This window comes from Centruroides sculpturatus, unplaced genomic scaffold, assembly GCF_000671375.1.
Source record: "Centruroides sculpturatus isolate CEXI.00-Female unplaced genomic scaffold, Cexi_2.0 scaffold501, whole genome shotgun sequence".
In the NCBI taxonomy this organism is placed as follows: Eukaryota; Metazoa; Arthropoda; class Arachnida; order Scorpiones; family Buthidae; genus Centruroides; species Centruroides sculpturatus.
The window spans coordinates 261,644-287,047 of record NW_019384766.1 but is presented as its reverse complement, the minus strand read 5'-3'; the positions used below and the strand labels follow the sequence as shown (position 1 = coordinate 287,047).

The window sequence follows — 25,404 nt, the reverse complement described above, 5'->3', positions numbered from 1 at the left end:
AACATACCATAATGTTTTTATTAAATATAAAATCAGTTATGAAGTTCTTACTAAGTGTGACTGTAAAATTTTGTGCATACGAGGGTATATTACCATTTTCTAATTATTTAACTTTTGGTAGTTTTTCACGAAACAAGTGTAGAGAGGTCTCTTTTAACATAAAACTCAATTTTGACAATTTTTGCTGATGCGAGGTTTATTACTGCTGACAGCAGTATAAAGGAAGTGAATACAATTACCAATAGCAATATTAATTTTTGTTTATTAATTATTTTGCGTAATGAAGTGAAATAATTAATGAAACAAGAGCAAATAAGACAACTCAAAATTCAGGAAAGTTTGGAAGAAATTTAATTCTAGATAATGACAAACAATACTGTAAAACTTGAAAATATTTATTACTCTAAAGGATTATTATTTCTATATCTGTTTTGCAAAATATATTTTAAATTTATATTAATTAAAATATATTCTTCATGCAGTGAAGATTGGAAATGTTTAATGTGTATGGATGTCGTCAATTCTCCCGTTCCGGATGATAATAATGGAACAAAAAGAAAAAATTCGGTTGGACTCTGTGGAAGGGAACTTTTGGTAAGAATAACTTATTTAAAAATACATTTTATATACAACTTTTTAAAATTATTAATTCTAAGTAGAAATTTTTAAGACTAAAGAATGAACAAAGAAAGGAATTAAAATTATCAATTCGTGAAATAAGTGAAATGGGGTTTGATTTTACGATTTTAATTTCTTTATTTTTCAGGGCAATTATTAATATGATATATTATATTGAATAATAATAAATTGGAAAATTAACAATAGTTAACAAATTTGATTTTATTTGAAAATAACAACATATCAAAATTTTTTCACGAAAAAATTCACAATTTTACCACAAAATATCATTTGTTAGAAATAAACAAGAGTGTTGCTTGATTAATTATAGTAATAAATCTTCAAATATTTACTTGTTAATTTTATCATTTTATTTTTATAGATATGCGAAAGAATTCTTTTAGAATTATTATGCCACGAATCTAGTCCTCCATTTCACGAACCGATTTCTCGAGAAGTAAGTTCTAACCTTCATTTATACCGTATTCACTCATATTACATTAAATAAAATTATTTTTCCTGACCTAAATAAAATTTAGATTTTCTTAATTTATCATTTATTTATTAATCAAAAATTACGTAAACCTTTGTTACAAAAAATCGAGATCTGTATATAATTTTACGATACGTAATTAATTTTTTTCTCTATTTTTAGGTACCTAACTATTACAAAGTTATTACAAAACCGATGGACATGTCTACTGTCAGAAGTAAATTAGCACCAAGTCATTTTAACCATTATCGAGATGTGGAAGAGTTTTTGGCTGACGTAAGACTCATCTTCAGAAATTGCTACACGTTCAACCAAGTACGTTTAATTAACTCTTTGGGTTTACAGCAATTTTTAATATTAATGTAATTAAACATAAAAAATATTTAAAACTGAAAAAAAAGAAAGAAATGCATTAATTTTGAAGAAAAAGTTTTAAACTATTTTCCATTGTCTCGCCTTTCTGCGAAATTTGACACTGATGAGTCATTGTGTTTACAGCTGGTGTTGGATTTCCCGGGACATTCTCATAGAAGTCTCAGGAGGAGAAGGGTTTAAAGTAGGGTGAATACTAGCTGGCCGTATATTTTTAAATATTTTTCAAAAATTACGTTTTATAATGCGATTCCCGACCCCCCCGACTTAATTAAACGTATATATAATAAAATCTATCAATTAAAAAACTATTGGAGGTCGTTTTTGACATCAGAAAGTAGCTTTAACTTTACCGAAGTAAAATCTGTGCACTACAACTTTAGAACGATGAATTAAATTTGATTTTAAAAAATCTCATTAAAAAACAATTAAGCATTAATCGTGCGTCATTAAAGGTAGATTAAAATCGGAAAAAATTTATGAAAAAATTTGGAGACTTAAAAAACATCAAAAATCTAAAAAACATTTTTAGATTTTTGATGCCCGAGTTTTATGTAACGCTATGAAACTTGCCCGAGTTATCTTGGGATAAGTCCTTAAGGTGTTCTGTGACATTCCACTTATATATCATTTTTAATAATTCAGAATTTCAGAAGAGATTTTAATTTATTAAAAAATCCACGAGGAATTTTTCGGGGGGTGATCCGTCCGGATATATCGGGCCCCGTCCCTCACCACCCGGCCGGCCCATTGTGATCCTGGCCGAACCCATAATGGACTTGCTAAAAACAGGCCCTCTTAGTGCTCACAGGGCGGAAAGAGTTTTAAAAAAAGCATCGCGACTTATGTTCTACGGGATTTAGGTCCGGAAATCTTGCGGGTCATTCCATGAGACGAACATCATTGTCAAGAAGGTTTTGAGGCAAGATTTTGGAATTCCCACGTGAGACTTCCGAGATGCTGTGGGTGCAAGGTGCGGATTTCAATTTTCATGGACCATAATGTCTGCGTACCTGTGACTGCACTCATTAATTAATGACTTTCTTGACACTGATGATATTCATTGCAAGGAATGGCCTAATTCCTATAGAACGTGTGGAATATTCTAAGGTAGGGATGGCAAACCATTTTGATTCCGCGTGCCATATTGTGAGAAATATGTTGAAAAATATTATTCGTGCCGAAGTTTTGGACGTCGAATAACAATATTTAAAAAAATGAAATAAAAATGCTATATTTGGACTAAGTGTAAAGAAACTGACTGAAAAAAGGGGTGATCAGATGATATACCTATCGAATTATTGAAAAATATGGGTGATAAACCGAAATTATATGGCACGTTATGTGCCAGTTGATTCTCTCAACGTGACACTGTGCACGCGTGCCATAGGTTCTCCACCCCTACTCTAGGGAGTCGAGTTGCATCCTATCAGTCCTCACCAAAATCATTCCAGGCGATTCAAAATGCTCGTGTTTAAGAAAAGGTTTTACTCCCGACAGAATTGATAAACAACTTTATAACCAGCATGAGCAATTGCTGTAGAAAGCAAGCAGACGCAAAATTAATCATTGTCGTAAATCTTTTACACAGAAAATGCATATTACTTTCTTGTTGTTTAGTTTTAATACTTTAGATTCAAATTTTGCTTTCCAATCGTTTTGTGCTATAAAGAATATAATGTTCTGCTTGCATGTTAAGTTTCACACTGTTCTTGAGATATCTGAAGATAGGGGGCTGTATCTTTTAAAGTATTACGCATAACTTTTTAAATTACTGCATTTCTTAATTTGGTATTTTCAAATTGGTTATTATTATTTTCAGAAAGATTCCGAATTGTACGACATTGCAAAATTCTTAGAAGAATTTTTTGATGAATTACTGAATAAGTATCTTCCAGAACATGCATACGATGTTACTGTTGGTTCACAGGGTAGTAGTGTTATGGCTTCCGAAGACGAAGAATACAAAAATAAACGTCAACGTAAAGATATAGAAGATGACGATAATATCTAGATTTTTTTAAAAAATCTGTGTTTTTTAATCATCGTGCGAATGGATGAAGTCTTATTACTACTAATCTGAAACTTATCAGAAACTCATTTGGAAATATTATAATTGTGATAGGTAGAATGTATTTGTTTTTGTCATATGTAACTTAAAATGGTAGCTTATTCAATAAATTGTTTAATATATCAATAAGTTTCTATTTGATCAAACATATCCATTAACATAGGGTAAGTATTTTATAAGTCAGTAAACAAATGAAAAGTGAACAAAAATAAGTAAATAATACATAAACAGTGATTAAGTAATATAAAATTTATGATTTGAAAGTAATATGATTTCAAATTATATACATAGAACTTGGAAAGAAGTTATTTCGTTCTTTCCATTTTTAATATAGGCTTACTTTATCGAAAAATAATTATTAAAATTACAAAGAAAGGTATGAAGAAATCTTTACTTTAAATTTAAAGCAACAATATAATTGTAGTAAAGGTGATTTCCTTTAACTTACAATATGATAAACATTCCTTTTAATATAATTCTGTATTAAATTCAATAGGTTTCCGTAATTTCCATTTAGAACCCGAATATATTTTTCTGCAAAATGAGCATAGTTATAGTGTGTGCGTAAACTTTATATTGCAATGACATGATATTAGCGAAAACATTTATTTTATTAAATAATTACTCTTGGTTTCTCGAATTAGATCATAAATGAATTCTAGTCAAGACTGTTTATATTTAATTAATTAATTAACGCAAATACCTAGTGTTGCACGAAAACTACGTATACTGTACTTTTTGAGGTTTCCATATTCACACGCACTTGTAGATTTGAGATTGGATGGACATTCCGGAAAATTTATTATTATATATTGATTATCGTGGTGACCAGACGTACAGTACAAGTGGCAGGGGAAGAGAAGTTGGGTATGAGGACGAAGGAAGACAGTTTAGGTGTTTGTCCGGCGGAATAAAGTTTTGTTTTATGATCGGCGTAGTGTCTTTTTTTGTGAAAGAAGAATCTACTGTCAACCGTAGCCAGGAATTTGCGGAACTAGAGAGAAAGTGAAAAATATGATTGGTATTTTTGTTGTTTTTTAGCCAGCACTAGGCCTATTAGCTACAGTTTAAGCGTAAAAAAGTAACAGTAGCCTAAGCGAAAGCGAGTACAGTGAACTCTCGTATAACGCGCTCTCCTATAACACGACGAAACAAATTGTGATTATAGTACAGCGTCGTTTATCCGAATCAATTGGGGACTGGGGTTGTTCGGATAACTTATTTTTCGGATAACCAATTATGTACGAAAAAATATATTAATTTATCCCGTGTTGAAATTTTTTTCCGTTGCGTGTCGCTTCGCGTTGAATTTTCGTCGATGTTAAACCTACGAAGACTATTGTATCGTTAAAAATTATTTTTTTATTTTGTACAAACAAAATAAATATATTGAAAAATATAAAAACAATAAAAAATTATACTTCAGAAGTTAATTTAGTATCAAAAACGTAAAATATTTGAGTAGCCGAAGACATAGCCAAAGATTACAGCGCCACAGCACTGGCGAAAATTTAAATTTGTCGACTGGAATTCCTTCGGACAACCGACCTTCGGATAAACGACGCTCTACTGTAGTACTCATACAACGCTATAAACAGTCACGTATAACGGACTTTTTGTATAGAAACGCAGAATACATACACTTAACTATTGTTTAGGCCTATATATACACAGTAAAGCTATACCATAGTTATAAAAGATATAAAGATTTATCAAAAAAATAGTATGCACATTTAAAGATGTAAGGGTAAACTGTTTTTATTTAACGTTTAATGAGAACAAATATAAAACTAAAAATACTTCACTATTTCACATTTCTCTCCGAAGTTTCAACAACAACGTCTTGTTAATATTGGCTCTACAGATTCATCACTGGAAGAGTCCATAATTTCATCTTTATTATTCTCGTTGTTTATACACGGTTCTTTTTCCATATCATTTTTTAGCTTGAAAATATGGGGATAGACAATTATTTAATTTTCTTTTAAATAACGTAGAAAGCTCTGTTGACTGATCAATTTTCATGAAATATGTTTGTAGCTATTTCTAACCCATTATTTAAAGCAATATACGATCAGTGCTGGAACTCAGAGTCTAGTTTATTCTTGCATAAAATTGTCTGATAATGCATGTCTGGTATAACGCAATTTCCTATAACGCGGAACGTAGCCCCCGCGTTCTACGGCAGTCATCTGTATTATATATATACTGCATATGGACACTACTGACTTAGCCACCTCATAGCTCACTGTAGCTACGGATATGTCCATTTCACAATGCAATCAGTACTACGTTTCCAACAGTACGGTAAAAGCCTAATATTTTAGAAAGCATTTCACTTAACCATTCAGATTTAACGTATTGTTTTAATCGAGCTTATTGGGCTCACGAATGCCTGTGGAATTTTAATTTTGTGTTTTATCGAAGAAAAGATAGAAAAGTACAGGCATGGCGTGAGATAAGCGAAAGTCTCGCCATTGATTGCAAGTATCATTTTTAGATTTCTGGGTGTAAAATGACTATTGTTTTTAGTTTAGTAACGACAATATTCTTTCACATTAAAGAAAAAAAAATAACAGACGAAGTGGATGTTATATATTATTATTATTTTATTATAAGCTCACGTGTATCTGAGTTGCAACGCCAACGAACAATGTGACCACGACAAGACGCGTGCAAATCGTGCTCGTTGCAGTTCCAGTTACCTGCGCGGCTGAAATCGCTAGGTGTGACCATTGCTTCAGAAATTTTTCATGGATAGGACCGAATACGTCCGGTTCTGTCTCTCATTGAATATCCGATTCAATATATTCATTACGGCTTTGTATACTTCTAATTTTATTAAAAGTTTTTAAAACTGCAAAAATTAATTGAATTTTGTATAATAAAATATAATTTTAATAGTAATTTTATCCTATAAGAATAATTTTTCAACTTCAAAAATGTCTCCAAATATCTTATATTATGTATTTCTTCCGAAGGAATTTGCCACCAGAGGATGTCGTGTCTCGAAGCAAGCGAAAGGTTAGTTTACTAAACGTGATCGTTTGCTATAGAAATTAACCAATAACGTTGTAGTTTACTACGGCGTTATTTCGTTTTAAATAAGTAGAGTTATCGAAGATCCGTTTTAATTTAGTTTTTTTATTATAAAAATATAAGACTTATTTCGAAAAATATTCTGAAATAGCTTTGAATGTTCTGAATTCAAGCTATTAATATAACTGCGTTGGAAATAGGAAACAATGATTGTTGTTGTTTCAGATACCTCTCATAGATGGCGCATATAGTATATTATTTAAATTCGTTTCATAAAATATAAAATTTGTTTATTTTCTTTCAAGCAATGAATTTCTTTTTAATTAGTCCTTTTTTGTGCTGTTAAAAGAAGAAAATACTGTTTTGCAAATATATCTGGACCCTCACCAACCTTATTTATTGAAGTGCTAGGAGAGTCTTATAAGTTTTTTTCTTTTTCATGGCATTACTCAAAATAATATCTAGTATTTTCTTTATATTCAAGCTCCCAGGTTTTATCTCGAAGATAAAAAATACAATTTACAATTTACATTGCTTTTTTACTACAGACTTGTCCCCAAATCCTTTGGATCAAGGTACAAATATACTATATATGTATATTCACATGGGAACAAAAACCCAAACCAAGGCCCACAAAGTCTGGATCTTTCTTTACTGGTAAATTTAATAAGAAAGTTATAATTATTCAATTATTTAATTAAACAAGCTTATCAAATCAAAATGATGTAAAAATTACATAAACGTATAAAAATGTAACAGTAAAATATTAAGATAAATTGTAACAGAAAAAGCTAAGTTTTTTGTTGCTCTGCAAATTGTAGTTGTTAAAGTAACACGGGAACCTAATACAAGTTTTCAACCATTTTGTCCCGACAAACAAGTTACAGTATAATGAGAAGTTTACGAACGTAACTGACGATTGGAACGGATTCTATTACTGTATTTACTCGAATAATCCATGCACCCATTTTTTAAATTTATTACATAATTAACAAATTTTACCATTCAACATGGCAACTCTCAGTTAACAAGTCTACGCGGTATTAATATTTTTTCTTTATTATTATTATTTTTTTTTATCTTTTATTTGTATATCAGGTAAATTACTACAAATTGCAGACAATTTATTTTATTATGAATTAACTAATTAAATGAAAATAAGACGTCTCTACTTTGTTTAATTTGAATTAAAAGTGAAAAAAACTGCTAATTGACCAATAGCTGAAACTGAGTGGCAAGTTAATACAGAGATATAACGATTACCATCAGCCATTTGTATATTTAACTGCCTTTATTTATCTTTATTTTCACAAAATTAGTTACACTAAAATGTTTAAATAATATTGCTCGTAACTATCGATTATAGATGCCCTTTCATTAAGCAAAATAGTCCTGTTGATAAGCGAAATTTACCACTAGCAAAATAAGCAAAACGATTCACCGGTTGCATTACCAAATTTGTTTCTCCAGACATCTAGACTTTTTGTCACGATTTTTTGGAAAAAAATGCGCAATTATACGAGTAAATACGGTATTAATTGGTCAAAACGTTACAAAATGCAAGGCGTTCTAAATATTCTAAAATGTTCTAAATATTCTTTCCTTTAGATTATGATAGTACAATTACATGGCTAATATACAGTATATAGTATATACTGTACATAATTTTTTATGTAGATGTATTCAGAGCATAACAAGATAATATTAAAAATCAAACTTAGCAAAGTTTTGATATTGAAAATTATTAATTTTTTCGACAATTCCGCATTATTGCTAACAGGATACATTACGTAATTGCTCGCCTGGTATAAAATCTCTTGCTAAACCACTACAATTATAACATTATACTGTGAAATAAGATTCAGTTTAGATAGCGTAGCGATTTTGTGAAGACGCAGCGCCCCTACAGTTCATCATAAACGCAAATAACACGTTTTCCAAATTTGTACAGTGCCTGCTTACGTAGACATCCGCCGAAAGTTTTTCAGGGATGAAAATGCTTGGAGACGATTAGTTTTATTCAACTGTTTAGTTTTTTGGACTTTTTTAAGATAGACAAAGTGTTACATATCTCAATCACTTTTACGTTTATAATTTGTAGAAATTTTTACTCTATTCCAGGGAGGGGCAATTATCCCGTTTGTCCCTCTTCGAATGTCCATGCGAGCATTCTACAGGTAGAATTTGAATTGTTTCCTTCTGGAATTGGAATGTGTTAAAACTGTCTAGAATAAGTTTCGCTGAATACAATCAACTAATAGAATATATTCTTTGTATTTGGAAACGGAATAGTGAAAGTGAAACATGAAATCACATTACTGTCAACATCATAGTCTATATGTATAAAATAGAATCTCTGTCTGTTCTCAATACACTTTTAAACGCTATGACCGATTTGCACCAAAACTTTTTATACTTATTCTCTAGGACGCTGTGAAAAATTCAACCTAATATAAAACCTGGAAGTCTTCACCCATTACCTTTATTGTCATTCCCTTGACACTATGATAACTTAAGTATACTACATTGTTATATAAGTAAGCAATGCATAATAATTATTATTAACGGTATGAAATCTGGAGCCATATTCTGGTCACTGTCTCTGGTCTCTCGTCTCTCACAAGCCGGTCGCTGATTGGCTAATCATTTGAATTAGTCAATCAGCGATCGGCTTGCGAGAGACGAGAGACCAGAGACAGTGACCAGAATACGGCCCCTGGACACTACATCTCTCTCTGATTTATCCTTCTTATCCTCTGATTCTCTTGACACTTCGTGATAAACATAACAACGGTTAGCTAAAATAACGTTCATTTTAACGTTTGATTTTATTTTTCGCCTGGGCAGCGTCGGGTTATATAGGACTATCTGTAATAAATAAAATGTGTTTACTTGCAACTTACATATTTGTCATAATTATAAATTACTAATAAAAAGCAAGTACAGCTGTCCCTTTATGGTCCGACGTTTTGTAATTCGACATGCTCAGTAGTCCGACGCACCCCCCGTCAAGGTACCCGTCCCCGTTATGTGTCTGCTTGCACAAAAGCATGTCGCGATGTGAATCCCCCCACCCAATTCTTACACGATGACACATATTTCGTGTGTTTTCCGTGAGCAGTTCTGTTCGAACAGTTGGAGTAGAGAATACTGTAGGCTACTGCTAGCAAAACAATGCCAAATATGTAATCACTTTCGGTAATCCGGACACTTTTGGTAATCCGACACCCTTTGGTCTCATACCTGTCGGATTATCAAGAGACAGCTGTATTTATGACCTGTAATAAAAATATAAATTTGAAATACTCAAAACTAATTTTTATCATTCCTAAAAACTTGTGGAACATTTTTATTTACTTCAAAATCAGAAGGGAGTACGGTGTACAGTACATTGTGTATTATTTGTGAATACGGCTTTTCACGTAATACACAAAAACGTGTTCATAGTTCCGTTTAGACAATCTCAGCATTCGGTGTGGAACGATTTCTAGTAGTTCCGAGTATGGAACGGTTCCTTTGGAAAAATTCCGACTCGGAATTTACCTGTTCTGCATACGACTTAAGGAGAAGTAGAAGTGTAGAAGAGCCAACTCAATGCGCGGGAATTATATAACTATTGCTTCAGTGTACGGCTACAACAAATTTATTTTTATAAATACTTTTGTTTATAAAATTTTCAAAACAGAAAAACGAAAAAAAAAATAAATTTTAGGAGGGGGAAAATATATCCTAGAACCTATGAGAGAGCTCTTGCTCCCACTTTAATTACTTTTTAATAAATATATCTAATTCATTATCTATTTTGCACAATTGTAATGATTTCTCAACCGTATTAAAAGTATAGGATTTTTACTAAATATATGTTTAGTAGAAAACAAGTAGATTATTAATTATTGCAAACTGTAAAATGTATTCAGAGATCATTTTATTTTATTTTAAATACTAGATTTTCTATATTAAATATTGAACTTTTTCAGGGGAAAGAAAATAAAAGTTGGATTAAAAAGCAAGATTTCAAAATTTACTCAAGAAATGAGTAATTGTAGTATTTTAGATCTACCGGAATTAATACTTCATCAGATTTGTACTTTATTAACTTGTCCATTCGATCTGATAAATTTAGGAAGCACCTGCCAAAAATTATACGAAGTCACCAATGTTCCTAGTTTATGGATTCGATTAGCATTTAATTGGTGCGAAGGAATTTGGCAATGGATAGACGATGTTCCTTCAGCAGAAAATGAAAGGACTTGGTTCATTAACCTCCTTCATAATGCTGCAAAGTTACCTCACGATGCAAAACATCATTGTTCTTTAGAAAATGGAGAAGAGTGGATTCGAGTCGACAGCAAACGATTTCGTTCGTACGTCGGGATGCTTCAATGGTCTTACGGAGATCGAGATGAATATCATCATCCTGCTATTTTGTTTCGACGTTGGATTTACGATGTAGGTTTGTTTCGGAGAAAAAATCCTCAGATTAATGTTACGAGCAATGACGATCTTTCTAATTCTTCGAGGAAAGCATTAGCAGCATTGGGTGGTGGTGCAGCGAGAGATTTACGCGCTAGAAAATTTCCAAATATAGATCCAGTTTATTACGTTCGATTTCTTAAAATTGCTCATTTTGAAAATCTTTTTCCTTTAGGATTTAATGGCTGTCTATGCCCATTGATTATAGATAACACAAGCTGCGAATACAATAGAGAAACAGCAGGACCAGAAGGGTTGGTCTTATGCATTTCCATCGCAGCTGCTAATTTGCTTGTATCTCGTTGTTATAATAGAGAAATTACACTTTCTTATATGACTTACATGATAAAAAGAATTTGCCAAACTTTTTATAATGTAATTACTAAAAAGTTACCAGAAATACAAAATCAACTTCGATGTAGTGAATTGAAATCGATTATTTTATATATTGCAGATAACGATGACAATATTTTAGATATTTGGCAAGAAGATTTAGACAAACTGAAAGTCGTACTGAAGTGCAAGGACTTGATTCGGGATTGTGCCACCATTTTGAGAAAATACGATTGGCTCGATGCTATAGTCGATCAGATAAAAAGTCGTTGGCGCCAATGTTTACAAGAAGAAATTTTTTCTGTCCTCAATATTTCTCATCAAGAAAAATTAATACAGATTAATCTTACAGATAGCGATTTAATTGGAGGCGACAACAGAAGACAAGAAATGGCATCGGCTGCGTTCGTATCAAAGGACGGAGTGTTGGTGACATGGCAGTTAACGGGAAGAGGCCGATATTAGTAACATTTTCATTACTTTTTCATTTATTTATGGAAAATATGAAACATTCGAGAGTCTGAGCGAACAACTTTAACAACGGATAGAAATTCTGTCAGCAGAAAATTATCTCAATTTCATAGTGACTTCCACTTATTCCTATTATGAAAATGTTTAACTTTATTATGTAACATCATATAAGCGTTTTTATTCTTCTTATAATTTTATTAAAATCTATGTGCAAAATACGACTTCAGATTTCTTTATAATTGCTTTATAATTAATTCTGTAAAATTTAAGCTTTGCCCTCGATGTTATGTAGCCCGAAATTATTATTATGAAGCTAAAACTCCGAAAAACGGGACTTGGCGATAGATTCATTTTTAATGCGCACCATTTCATTTCCGATAAAAATCACTTTTTGGCCTTTTAATGTAAATATAATAAAATAATATATACAGTATTTCAAAATCAAAAGAAGCTGACATTACGTACAAATCAAGAAATTTGGCCTCAAATATTTCGATATTTAATTTAGTTATTCGCTTACTCAATTTTAATATAGAATCTGCGCTATCAAACAATAAATTCCCATGAAATAAATCTGATAAGCTGTCCAAATTGTTCTGCAATCCGCTTATTGACACGTTATGCTTCGCTTTGTATTATCCCGCTCTTTAATTGATATTCTAATATACTATTAAATTATTTTTCCTCAAAGTTATATTCTTTTACGTCGATTAGACTCGTTTATTTGACTTTAAAGTGGAAAATTTAAAAAAGTGTGAAATTTAAATATATTCTGTTACGATATACTATCGTAACAGAATATATTTCAACAGGAAACTATTCAAATTATTTTAATAGAAAACGCTTTTATTCAAGAGCAACTATTAATTAAATTATAGATAGAGCTTCAGCTTGAATTGATAACTTGAAACGTTGCCCTTTTCTAAACAGGTAATTATATTTATGTAAATTACTGATAAATGAAACTTTGAAATTCAATTTATGTTAAATTTTATGACAAACTACAGTTTATGAATTATATTTTTGGTATACAAGTAATTATAATTCGACCCTCACAGATTTACTGTGAGGGTGAATCTTTCGTTTAAAATACTATTTGTATGGTATTGTATCCTGTCGGAAACTCAGAGAATAATATGCTTCATATGCTTTTAATCTAAAGATATTTCAACTTTGTCCACCAGTGCCCGAGTGTATAAAACCACTCAACACTGGTAATTGCTCGTGGTTCGTGCCTTGCCAAGCTGGTCAGGTGGTATTTTGCAGATTTGCTTCACACTAGTAACATCTAAACTAGGCCTTTTTTCCCAAAGTCATCACTGGACGCATTCATCCTTGGCATATCGTTCATGCATCGCGTTGTCGTAAAAAAATATAACAAACAAGCATTTGAACTTGATTTTATTAAAACAAAATGTGAAATAAAAGGTTTAAAATAAGTTTCTAAACAAACATTACAATCTTACATTAGCAATAATGAGTTAAGGTTAACAATTGTTATAATTAAATTACACATCTATTAAAACAGTTAAGTAACGACAGCTGTTAAAAATACGAAAAATCTTTCTTTTTAAGACAATACTGTATAGTCTTTTCTACATTAACCATAGCTTATGAGAAGTGTGTGGAAGCAACAAGTGGATATTGTTTAAAGTCTGGGAATGAATTCATTTTAAATTATTTCTAATAGGAAGAATTGATTCGGACTTCGGATGATTCAAAGTTCGAACGGCTTCCTGAAAAGAATTAAATTCGAAGTACGAGGCACCACTATGATTACAGTTCGTGTATCGGCGTTCCATTCACTTGATTTTATTCCTAATGTGTTTTTTAATCACTCTTTTCGATTCAATATTTGCTTAATTTTCTTTACTTCACTAGTTCTAATTAACGTCAATTAATAACAGAAGTATAACACACAGTTTTGCGTTCGCGTTTCATGGATTCCAAATTATACAGGTTATTTTGTGGGGAGAAAGTGATTCCAATGCCGAAATACATGCAATTTTTGGCTTTAATAAGTTTCCGTCTTGGGGTGATTTTGCCTCTCGCAAGTTTTTCTTTAGTTTGTTTTAGTAATGACATATTATAACAAAAATATATTAATATATAAATGAAATTGCTCAAATGAAAATTCTTTAAAGGCTCATTAAAACTTGCTATCTCCACTGAAATGTTCATTTTCGTGAACATTTCAGTTGAGCATTATAAATAGTGAAGTTACAGTACATTCACCACTGTATCATTGTGGATATGACCACTAGCTCTATGAATGAAGAAAAAATCTCTTAGATATTGTATACAATGTGTATACGTGCGTTTACACATTAAAATCTTTTTCGTGTACTAATTTAATGCTTTCTTTATTTATTTACAAAGATAAGGGAGTTGTTCACCTGGTTACACTACTGTTTGCAATTACTGTCGTATTGAAAAAGAATTGTTAAAAGACTAGTTTTTATTTTGCTTGACTACATTTTTACAGACTTGTTGTTTTAAATTTTAAAGGGATAGACGTGTGATGATTTCTAAAATATTAAAAGCAGTTCTCTCTATCTTGATAATTAATAAATACGATTGAATTTGTCATAAAATAATATGATATATAATAATATTTAAGCGTATATTAATCAATAATTAAAATTTTGCTTGCTCTAACAAACGAGAAAAATAAATTTAGGGCCATCAATCGAAATATTATTTCAAAGTTAAATGGTTCTGAGCAAAGTTAAGATATTGATTATCAATCGACAGAGCAATTGCGAATGGAATGAAATCAGTAGAGAGCACTTTGTTATCCGTAAGTAGTTCTATTATGTTATTTATCAAAAACAATTTAGGTTATCCAGAAAGATCCAACAATTGTTAGAAATAAAATTAATAGTAATTTTTAAGATTTATAGAAATTTTAAATATAATAACAGTTACGCTTCTGTGTTAAATTTAGTTAGAAGACCAGTAATGATAAATTACGATACGACCATATCACTAGTTAGTTCAATATAAGTTATCGACAACGCATTGGTGCTTTATTGTTGTATATAAAGGAAAACTTAGAAAATAAAAAGTAACTATATTGTATCCACAAAACGCCAATACTAAACCGCTATCTCCAATCGAAAATGATGCCAACCGGAAAAATCTATAAGAATATATTGTGAGAAAAGGATTTACTAAAGAGAATAAGCAAGCTATAAAATATAGTAACATAACAAAAAACCAGCTTTTAGAATTTATTTTACTATTTTTTTTTTAATGCTATTTAATAGTTCTTTAGTAAGGTCTCAATTGCTTGCAACTTTCTATTCTTGCTATTACAATTTATGTCTGGATTATCCAATATCCATAAATTGATTAAGCGGTGCGTTTATTACGAGTTATAAAATAGAAATTTTTATATTTTTTATTACATATAAAGATGTATATTTTATCTTATAACAGACATAATCGTATACGAGTGGTCACAGATCGCAATTGCAACGCATCAACAACTATATCCTTACAATAATAATCTTTAGTGAGAAGGTTGAAAAGTAATAGATTCTATGGTCTTTTTGACAAGAAAAATATAAATGAAATGTTTTCTATGTTTGAAAATATGATAAAAATATAAATAAGATGATTAAGAATTTTTCTACTTTTGTACTTTTCTACTTTCAATAATGTTCTGAATTTAAAGTTTTATAAAATAATTATTGTACTTCACTCACTTATACACAATACAGTAAATAAACTCGGTCTGTTCAATTGGTTCAGACAGTGAACATTTTAAAGTCTGTGTTACAATGAAAACTCCTAAGGAATGACGTCAAATTTGCGTAAAAATGTGCATTACCCCTTCCAATCGAACAGACTTACTATTAATATCGAAGTAATTACGAAAATATTTCTTGGCTCCCTTCCCCGCTAGACAAAGTCAATGGGACGAATTCGAATTACAAAAAATATTTTAAAATATCATTCAAATACAATTTGATAATATTTTATGCGTATGAATTTTTTTTATAATAACAATAATAAAACAGACGAGAAAAGTATCAGTTGTTTTTGATCCGCTAAAAGTTCTCCATATTCTTACTATTATATGTTTCATAAGTGATACATGGTTTTTTCTTTAACTCAATAAAATTGTAAGTCACAGATATAAAATTTTCGTAGCTATTATAAAAGTGATAATTAAATAATGTTTTCAAAAACAATTATCACAACAATAAATCTGAGAATTATAGACCGGAAATAGATTTTTTTAAAATTTATTATAGATATATACCATAAAGAAAGTAACTTGTTTAGACTGATTCGATAAATATTGAGTTTCCTTATATGATCATCCAATAGAATGCTGAAATTTAATTTCGTTCACCGGTTTATTGTTTAATTCACCTTTAGTTCTGATTTCGTTAGCAAAATGACANATATAAAAACAATAAAAAATTATACTTCAGAAGTTAATTTAGTATCAAAAACGTAAAATATTTGAGTAGCCGAAGACATAGCCAAAGATTACAGCGCCACAGCACTGGCGAAAATTTAAATTTGTCGACTGGAATTCCTTCGGACAACCGACCTTCGGATAAACGACGCTCTACTGTAGTACTCATACAACGCTATAAACAGTCACGTATAACGGACTTTTTGTATAGAAACGCAGAATACATACACTTAACTATTGTTTAGGCCTATATATACACAGTAAAGCTATACCATAGTTATAAAAGATATAAAGATTTATAAAAAAAATAGTATGCACATTTAAAGATGTAAGGGTAAACTGTTTTTATTTAACGTTTAATGAGAACAAATATAAAACTAAAAATACTTCACTATTTCACATTTCTCCGAAGTTTCAACAACAACGTCTTGTTAATATTGGCTCTACAGATTCATCACTGGAAGAGTCCATAATTTCATCTTTATTATTCTCGTTGTTTATACACGGTTCTTTTTCCAGATCATTTTTAGCTTGAAAATATGGGGATAGACAATTATTTAATTTTCTTTTAAATAACGTAGAAAGCTCTGTTGACTGATCAATTTTCATGAAATATGTTTGTAGCTATTTCTAACCCATTATTTAAAGCAATATACGATCAGTGCTGGAACTCAGAGTCTAGTTTATTCTTGCATAAAATTGTCTGATAATGCATGTCTGGTATAACGCAATTTCCTATAACGCGGAACGTAGCCCCCGCGTTCTACGGCAGTCATCTGTATTATATATATACTGCATATGGACACTACTGACTTAGCCACCTCATAGCTCACTGTAGCTACGGATATGTCCATTTCACAATGCAATCAGTACTACGTTTCCAACAGTACGGTAAAAGCCTAATATTTTAGAAAGCATTTCACTTAACCATTCAGATTTAACGTATTGTTTTAATCGAGCTTATTGGGCTCACGAATGCCTGTGGAATTTTAATTTTGTGTTTTATCGAAGAAAAGATAGAAAAGTACAGGCATGGCGTGAGATAAGCGAAAGTCTCGCCATTGATTGCAAGTATCATTTTTAGATTTCTGGGTGTAAAATGACTATTGTTTTTAGTTTAGTAACGACAATATTCTTTCACATTAAAGAAAAAAAAATAACAGACGAAGTGGATGTTATATATTATTATTATTTTATTATAAGCTCACGTGTATCTGAGTTGCAACGCCAACGAACAATGTGACCACGACAAGACGCGTGCAAATCGTGCTCGTTGCAGTTCCAGTTACCTGCGCGGCTGAAATCGCTAGGTGTGACCATTGCTTCAGGAATTTTTCATGGATAGGACCGAATACGTCCGGTTCTGTCTCTCATTGAATATCCGATTCAATATATTCATTACGGCTTTGTATACTTCTAATTTTATTAAAAGTTTTTAAAACTGCAAAAATTAATTGAATTTTGTATAATAAAATATAATTTTAATAGTAATTTTATCCTATAAGAATAATTTTTCAACTTCAAAAATGTCTCCAAATATCTTATATTATGTATTTCTTCCGAAGGAATTTGCCACCAGAGGATGTCGTGTCTCGAAGCAAGCGAAAGGTTAGTTTACTAAACGTGATCGTTTGCTATAGAAATTAACCAATAACGTTGTAGTTTACTACGGCGTTATTTCGTTTTAAATAAGTAGAGTTATCGAAGATCCGTTTTAATTTAGTTTTTTTATTATAAAAATATAAGACTTATTTCGAAAAATATTCTGAAATAGCTTTGAATGTTCTGAATTCAAGCTATTAATATAACTGCGTTGGAAATAGGAAACAATGATTGTTGTTGTTTCAGATACCTCTCATAGATGGCGCATATAGTATATTATTTAAATTCGTTTCATAAAATATAAAATTTGTTTATTTTCTTTCAAGCAATGAATTTCTTTTTAATTAGTCCTTTTTTGTGCTGTTAAAAGAAGAAAATACTGTTTTGCAAATATATCTGGACCCTCACCAACCTTATTTATTGAAGTGCTAGGAGAGTCTTATAAGTTTTTTTCTTTTTCATGGCATTACTCAAAATAATATCTAGTATTTTCTTTATATTCAAGCTCCCAGGTTTTATCTCGAAGATAAAAAATACAATTTACAATTTACATTGCTTTTTTACTACAGACTTGTCCCCAAATCCTTTGGATCAAGGTACAAATATACTATATATGTATATTCACATGGGAACAAAAACCCAAACCAAGGCCCACAAAGTCTGGATCTTTCTTTACTGGTAAATTTAATAAGAAAGTTATAATTATTCAATTATTTAATTAAACAAGCTTATCAAATCAAAATGATGTAAAAATTACATAAACGTATAAAAATGTAACAGTAAAATATTAAGATAAATTGTAACAGAAAAAGCTAAGTTTTTTGTTGCTCTGCAAATTGTAGTTGTTAAAGTAACACGGGAACCTAATACAAGTTTTCAACCATTTTGTCCCGACAAACAAGTTACAGTATAATGAGAAGTTTACGAACGTAACTGACGATTGGAACGGATTCTATTACTGTATTTACTCGAATAATCCATGCACCCATTTTTTAAATTTATTACATAATTAACAAATTTTACCATTCAACATGGCAACTCTCAGTTAACAAGTCTACGCGGTATTAATATTTTTTCTTTATTATTATAATTTTTTTTAATCTTTTATTTGTATATCAGGTAAATTACTACAAATTGCAGACAATTTATTTTATTATGAATTAACTAATTAAATGAAAATAAGACGTCTCTACTTTGTTTAATTTGAATTAAAAGTGAAAAAAACTGCTAATTGACCAATAGCTGAAACTGAGTGGCAAGTTAATACAGAGATATAACGATTACCATCAGCCATTTGTATATTTAACTGCCTTTATTTATCTTTATTTTCACAAAATTAGTTACACTAAAATGTTTAAATAATATTGCTCGTAACTATCGATTATAGATGCCCTTTCATTAAGCAAAATAGTCCTGTTGATAAGCGAAATTTACCACTAGCAAAATAAGCAAAACGATTCACCGGTTGCATTACCAAATTTGTTTCTCCAGACATCTAGACTTTTTGTCACGATTTTTTGGAAAAAAATGCGCAATTATACGAGTAAATACGGTATTAATTGGTCAAAACGTTACAAAATGCAAGGCGTTCTAAATATTCTAAAATGTTCTAAATATTCTTTCCTTTAGATTATGATAGTACAATTACATGGCTAATATACAGTATATAGTATATACTGTACATAATTTTTTATGTAGATGTATTCAGAGCATAACAAGATAATATTAAAAATCAAACTTAGCAAAGTTTTGATATTGAAAATTATTAATTTTTTCGACAATTCCGCATTATTGCTAACAGGATACATTACGTAATTGCTCGCCTGGTATAAAATCTCTTGCTAAACCACTACAATTATAACATTATACTGTGAAATAAGATTCAGTTTAGATAGCGTAGCGATTTTGTGAAGACGCAGCGCCCCTACAGTTCATCATAAACGCAAATAACACGTTTTCCAAATTTGTACAGTGCCTGCTTACGTAGACATCCGCCGAAAGTTTTTCAGGGATGAAAATGCTTGGAGACGATTAGTTTTATTCAACTGTTTAGTTTTTTGGACTTTTTTAAGATAGACAAAGTGTTACATATCTCAATCACTTTTACGTTTATAATTTGTAGAAATTTTTACTCTATTCCAGGGAGGGGCAATTATCCCGTTTGTCCCTCTTCGAATGTCCATGCGAGCATTCTACAGGTAGAATTTGAATTGTTTCCTTCTGGAATTGGAATGTGTTAAAACTGTCTAGAATAAGTTTCGCTGAATACAATCAACTAATAGAATATATTCTTTGTATTTGGAAACGGAATAGTGAAAGTGAAACATGAAATCACATTACTGTCAACATCATAGTCTATATGTATAAAATAGAATCTCTGTCTGTTCTCAATACACTTTTAAACGCTATGACCGATTTGCACCAAAACTTTTTATACTTATTCTCTAGGACGCTGTGAAAAATTCAACCTAATATAAAACCTGGAAGTCTTCACCCATTACCTTTATTGTCATTCCCTTGACACTATGATAACTTAAGTATACTACATTGTTATATAAGTAAGCAATGCATAATAATTATTATTAACGGTATGAAATCTGGAGCCATATTCTGGTCACTGTCTCTGGTCTCTCGTCTCTCACAAGCCGGTCGCTGATTGGCTAATCATTTGAATTAGTCAATCAGCGATCGGCTTGCGAGAGACGAGAGACCAGAGACAGTGACCAGAATACGGCCCCTGGACACTACATCTCTCTCTGATTTATCCTTCTTATCCTCTGATTCTCTTGACACTTCGTGATAAACATAACAACGGTTAGCTAAAATAACGTTCATTTTAACGTTTGATTTTATTTTTCGCCTGGGCAGCGTCGGGTTATATAGGACTATCTGTAATAAATAAAATGTGTTTACTTGCAACTTACATATTTGTCATAATTATAAATTACTAATAAAAAGCAAGTACAGCTGTCCCTTTATGGTCCGACGTTTTGTAATTCGACATGCTCAGTAGTCCGACGCACCCCCCGTCAAGGTACCCGTCCCCGTTATGTGTCTGCTTGCACAAAAGCATGTCGCGATGTGAATCCCCCCACCCAATTCTTACACGATGACACATATTTCGTGTGTTTTCCGTGAGCAGTTCTGTTCGAACAGTTGGAGTAGAGAATACTGTAGGCTACTGCTAGCAAAACAATGCCAAATATGTAATCACTTTCGGTAATCCGGACACTTTTGGTAATCCGACACCCTTTGGTCTCATACCTGTCGGATTATCAAGAGACAGCTGTATTTATGACCTGTAATAAAAATATAAATTTGAAATACTCAAAACTAATTTTTATCATTCCTAAAAACTTGTGGAACATTTTTATTTACTTCAAAATCAGAAGGGAGTACGGTGTACAGTACATTGTGTATTATTTGTGAATACGGCTTTTCACGTAATACACAAAAACGTGTTCATAGTTCCGTTTAGACAATCTCAGCATTCGGTGTGGAACGATTTCTAGTAGTTCCGAGTATGGAACGGTTCCTTTGGAAAAATTCCGACTCGGAATTTACCTGTTCTGCATACGACTTAAGGAGAAGTAGAAGTGTAGAAGAGCCAACTCAATGCGCGGGAATTATATAACTATTGCTTCAGTGTACGGCTACAACAAATTTATTTTTATAAATACTTTTGTTTATAAAATTTTCAAAACAGAAAAACGAAAAAAAAAATAAATTTTAGGAGGGGGAAAATATATCCTAGAACCTATGAGAGAGCTCTTGCTCCCACTTTAATTACTTTTTAATAAATATATCTAATTCATTATCTATTTTGCACAATTGTAATGATTTCTCAACCGTATTAAAAGTATAGGATTTTTACTAAATATATGTTTAGTAGAAAACAAGTAGATTATTAATTATTGCAAACTGTAAAATGTATTCAGAGATCATTTTATTTTATTTTAAATACTAGATTTTCTATATTAAATATTGAACTTTTTCAGGGGAAAGAAAATAAAAGTTGGATTAAAAAGCAAGATTTCAAAATTTACTCAAGAAATGAGTAATTGTAGTATTTTAGATCTACCGGAATTAATACTTCATCAGATTTGTACTTTATTAACTTGTCCATTCGATCTGATAAATTTAGGAAGCACCTGCCAAAAATTATACGAAGTCACCAATGTTCCTAGTTTATGGATTCGATTAGCATTTAATTGGTGCGAAGGAATTTGGCAATGGATAGACGATGTTCCTTCAGCAGAAAATGAAAGGACTTGGTTCATTAACCTCCTTCATAATGCTGCAAAGTTACCTCACGATGCAAAACATCATTGTTCTTTAGAAAATGGAGAAGAGTGGATTCGAGTCGACAGCAAACGATTTCGTTCGTACGTCGGGATGCTTCAATGGTCTTACGGAGATCGAGATGAATATCATCATCCTGCTATTTTGTTTCGACGTTGGATTTACGATGTAGGTTTGTTTCGGAGAAAAAATCCTCAGATTAATGTTACGAGCAATGACGATCTTTCTAATTCTTCGAGGAAAGCATTAGCAGCATTGGGTGGTGGTGCAGCGAGAGATTTACGCGCTAGAAAATTTCCAAATATAGATCCAGTTTATTACGTTCGATTTCTTAAAATTGCTCATTTTGAAAATCTTTTTCCTTTAGGATTTAATGGCTGTCTATGCCCATTGATTATAGATAACACAAGCTGCGAATACAATAGAGAAACAGCAGGACCAGAAGGGTTGGTCTTATGCATTTCCATCGCAGCTGCTAATTTGCTTGTATCTCGTTGTTATAATAGAGAAATTACACTTTCTTATATGACTTACATGATAAAAAGAATTTGCCAAACTTTTTATAATGTAATTACTAAAAAGTTACCAGAAATACAAAATCAACTTCGATGTAGTGAATTGAAATCGATTATTTTATATATTGCAGATAACGATGACAATATTTTAGATATTTGGCAAGAAGATTTAGACAAACTGAAAGTCGTACTGAAGTGCAAGGACTTGATTCGGGATTGTGCCACCATTTTGAGAAAATACGATTGGCTCGATGCTATAGTCGATCAGATAAAAAGTCGTTGGCGCCAATGTTTACAAGAAGAAATTTTTTCTGTCCTCAATATTTCTCATCAAGAAAAATTAATACAGATTAATCTTACAGATAGCGATTTAATTGGAGGCGACAACAGAAGACAAGAAATGGCATCGGCTGCGTTCGTATCAAAGGACGGAGTGTTGGTGACATGGCAGTTAACGGGAAGAGGCCGATATTAGTAACATTTTCATTACTTTTTCATTTATTTATGGAAAATATGAAACATTCGAGAGTCTGAGCGAACAACTTTAACAACGGATAGAAATTCTGTCAGCAGAAAATTATCTCAATTTCATAGTGACTTCCACTTATTCCTATTATGAAAATGTTTAACTTTATTATGTAACATCATATAAGCGTTTTTATTCTTCTTATAATTTTATTAAAATCTATGTGCAAAATACGACTTCAGATTTCTTTATAATTGCTTTATAATTAATTCTGTAAAATTTAAGCTTTGCCCTCGATGTTATGTAGCCCGAAATTATTATTATGAAGCTAAAACTCCGAAAAACGGGACTTGGCGATAGATTCATTTTTAATGCGCACCATTTCATTTCCGATAAAAATCACTTTTTGGCCTTTTAATGTAAATATAATAAAATAATATATACAGTATTTCAAAATCAAAAGAAGCTGACATTACGTACAAATCAAGAAATTTGGCCTCAAATATTTCGATATTTAATTTAGTTATTCGCTTACTCAATTTTAATATAGAATCTGCGCTATCAAACAATAAATTCCCATGAAATAAATCTGATAAGCTGTCCAAATTGTTCTGCAATCCGCTTATTGACACGTTATGCTTCGCTTTGTATTATCCCGCTCTTTAATTGATATTCTAATATACTATTAAATTATTTTTCCTCAAAGTTATATTCTTTTACGTCGATTAGACTCGTTTATTTGACTTTAAAGTGGAAAATTTAAAAAAGTGTGAAATTTAAATATATTCTGTTACGATATACTATCGTAACAGAATATATTTCAACAGGAAACTATTCAAATTATTTTAATAGAAAACGCTTTTATTCAAGAGCAACTATTAATTAAATTATAGATAGAGCTTCAGCTTGAATTGATAACTTGAAACGTTGCCCTTTTCTAAACAGGTAATTATATTTATGTAAATTACTGATAAATGAAACTTTGAAATTCAATTTATGTTAAATTTTATGACAAACTACAGTTTATGAATTATATTTTTGGTATACAAGTAATTATAATTCGACCCTCACAGATTTACTGTGAGGGTGAATCTTTCGTTTAAAATACTATTTGTATGGTATTGTATCCTGTCGGAAACTCAGAGAATAATATGCTTCATATGCTTTTAATCTAAAGATATTTCAACTTTGTCCACCAGTGCCCGAGTGTATAAAACCACTCAACACTGGTAATTGCTCGTGGTTCGTGCCTTGCCAAGCTGGTCAGGTGGTATTTTGCAGATTTGCTTCACACTAGTAACATCTAAACTAGGCCTTTTTTCCCAAAGTCATCACTGGACGCATTCATCCTTGGCATATCGTTCATGCATCGCGTTGTCGTAAAAAAATATAACAAACAAGCATTTGAACTTGATTTTATTAAAACAAAATGTGAAATAAAAGGTTTAAAATAAGTTTCTAAACAAACATTACAATCTTACATTAGCAATAATGAGTTAAGGTTAACAATTGTTATAATTAAATTACACATCTATTAAAACAGTTAAGTAACGACAGCTGTTAAAAATACGAAAAATCTTTCTTTTTAAGACAATACTGTATAGTCTTTTCTACATTAACCATAGCTTATGAGAAGTGTGTGGAAGCAACAAGTGGATATTGTTTAAAGTCTGGGAATGAATTCATTTTAAATTATTTCTAATAGGAAGAATTGATTCGGACTTCGGATGATTCAAAGTTCGAACGGCTTCCTGAAAAGAATTAAATTCGAAGTACGAGGCACCACTATGATTACAGTTCGTGTATCGGCGTTCCATTCACTTGATTTTATTCCTAATGTGTTTTTTAATCACTCTTTTCGATTCAATATTTGCTTAATTTTCTTTACTTCACTAGTTCTAATTAACGTCAATTAATAACAGAAGTATAACACACAGTTTTGCGTTCGCGTTTCATGGATTCCAAATTATACAGGTTATTTTGTGGGGAGAAAGTGATTCCAATGCCGAAATACATGCAATTTTTGGCTTTAATAAGTTTCCGTCTTGGGGTGATTTTGCCTCTCGCAAGTTTTTCTTTAGTTTGTTTTAGTAATGACATATTATAACAAAAATATATTAATATATAAATGAAATTGCTCAAATGAAAATTCTTTAAAGGCTCATTAAAACTTGCTATCTCCACTGAAATGTTCATTTTCGTGAACATTTCAGTTGA

At 31.1% G+C, this 25,404-nt stretch overlaps 3 protein-coding genes across 4 annotated transcripts in view; all 3 read left to right on the top strand.

Annotated features, from left to right (window-relative positions):
* Positions 1-3,646, top strand: part of LOC111628910 (E3 ubiquitin-protein ligase TRIM33-like) — an 85,697-nt gene extending 82,051 nt beyond the window's left edge. Inside the window, exons 6-9 of the mRNA XM_023372768.1 lie at positions 483-594; positions 1,001-1,075; positions 1,274-1,426; positions 3,306-3,646. Coding sequence (XP_023228536.1) covers positions 483-594; positions 1,001-1,075; positions 1,274-1,426; positions 3,306-3,497 — 532 coding nt within the window. The 3' untranslated portion in view covers positions 3,498-3,646. The remainder of the gene's footprint in view (positions 1-482; positions 595-1,000; positions 1,076-1,273; positions 1,427-3,305) is intronic.
* Positions 3,647-6,552: 2,906 nt separating this feature from the next.
* LOC111628909 lies at positions 6,553-12,078 on the top strand. Its single transcript, XM_023372767.1, has 2 exons — positions 6,553-6,578; positions 10,571-12,078. The coding sequence occupies exons 1-2, from the start codon at positions 6,553-6,555 to the stop codon at positions 11,862-11,864; spliced, it is 1,320 nt and encodes a 439-aa protein (XP_023228535.1). The 3' UTR covers positions 11,865-12,078.
* A 5,806-nt stretch (positions 12,079-17,884) lies between these two features.
* On the top strand, positions 17,885-23,410 carry LOC111628917. Of its 2 annotated transcripts, XM_023372775.1 has the most exons (3): positions 17,885-17,910; positions 21,903-22,378; positions 22,853-23,410. In XM_023372775.1, exons 1-3 carry the CDS (start codon positions 17,885-17,887, stop codon positions 23,194-23,196), a joined length of 846 nt encoding a protein of 281 aa, XP_023228543.1. In that variant the 3' UTR covers positions 23,197-23,410. The 2 variants fall into 2 exon arrangements, with proteins under 2 accessions (XP_023228543.1, XP_023228542.1); XM_023372774.1 differs by having other exon boundaries at positions 21,903-23,410.
* Positions 23,411-25,404: the final 1,994 nt, after the last annotated feature.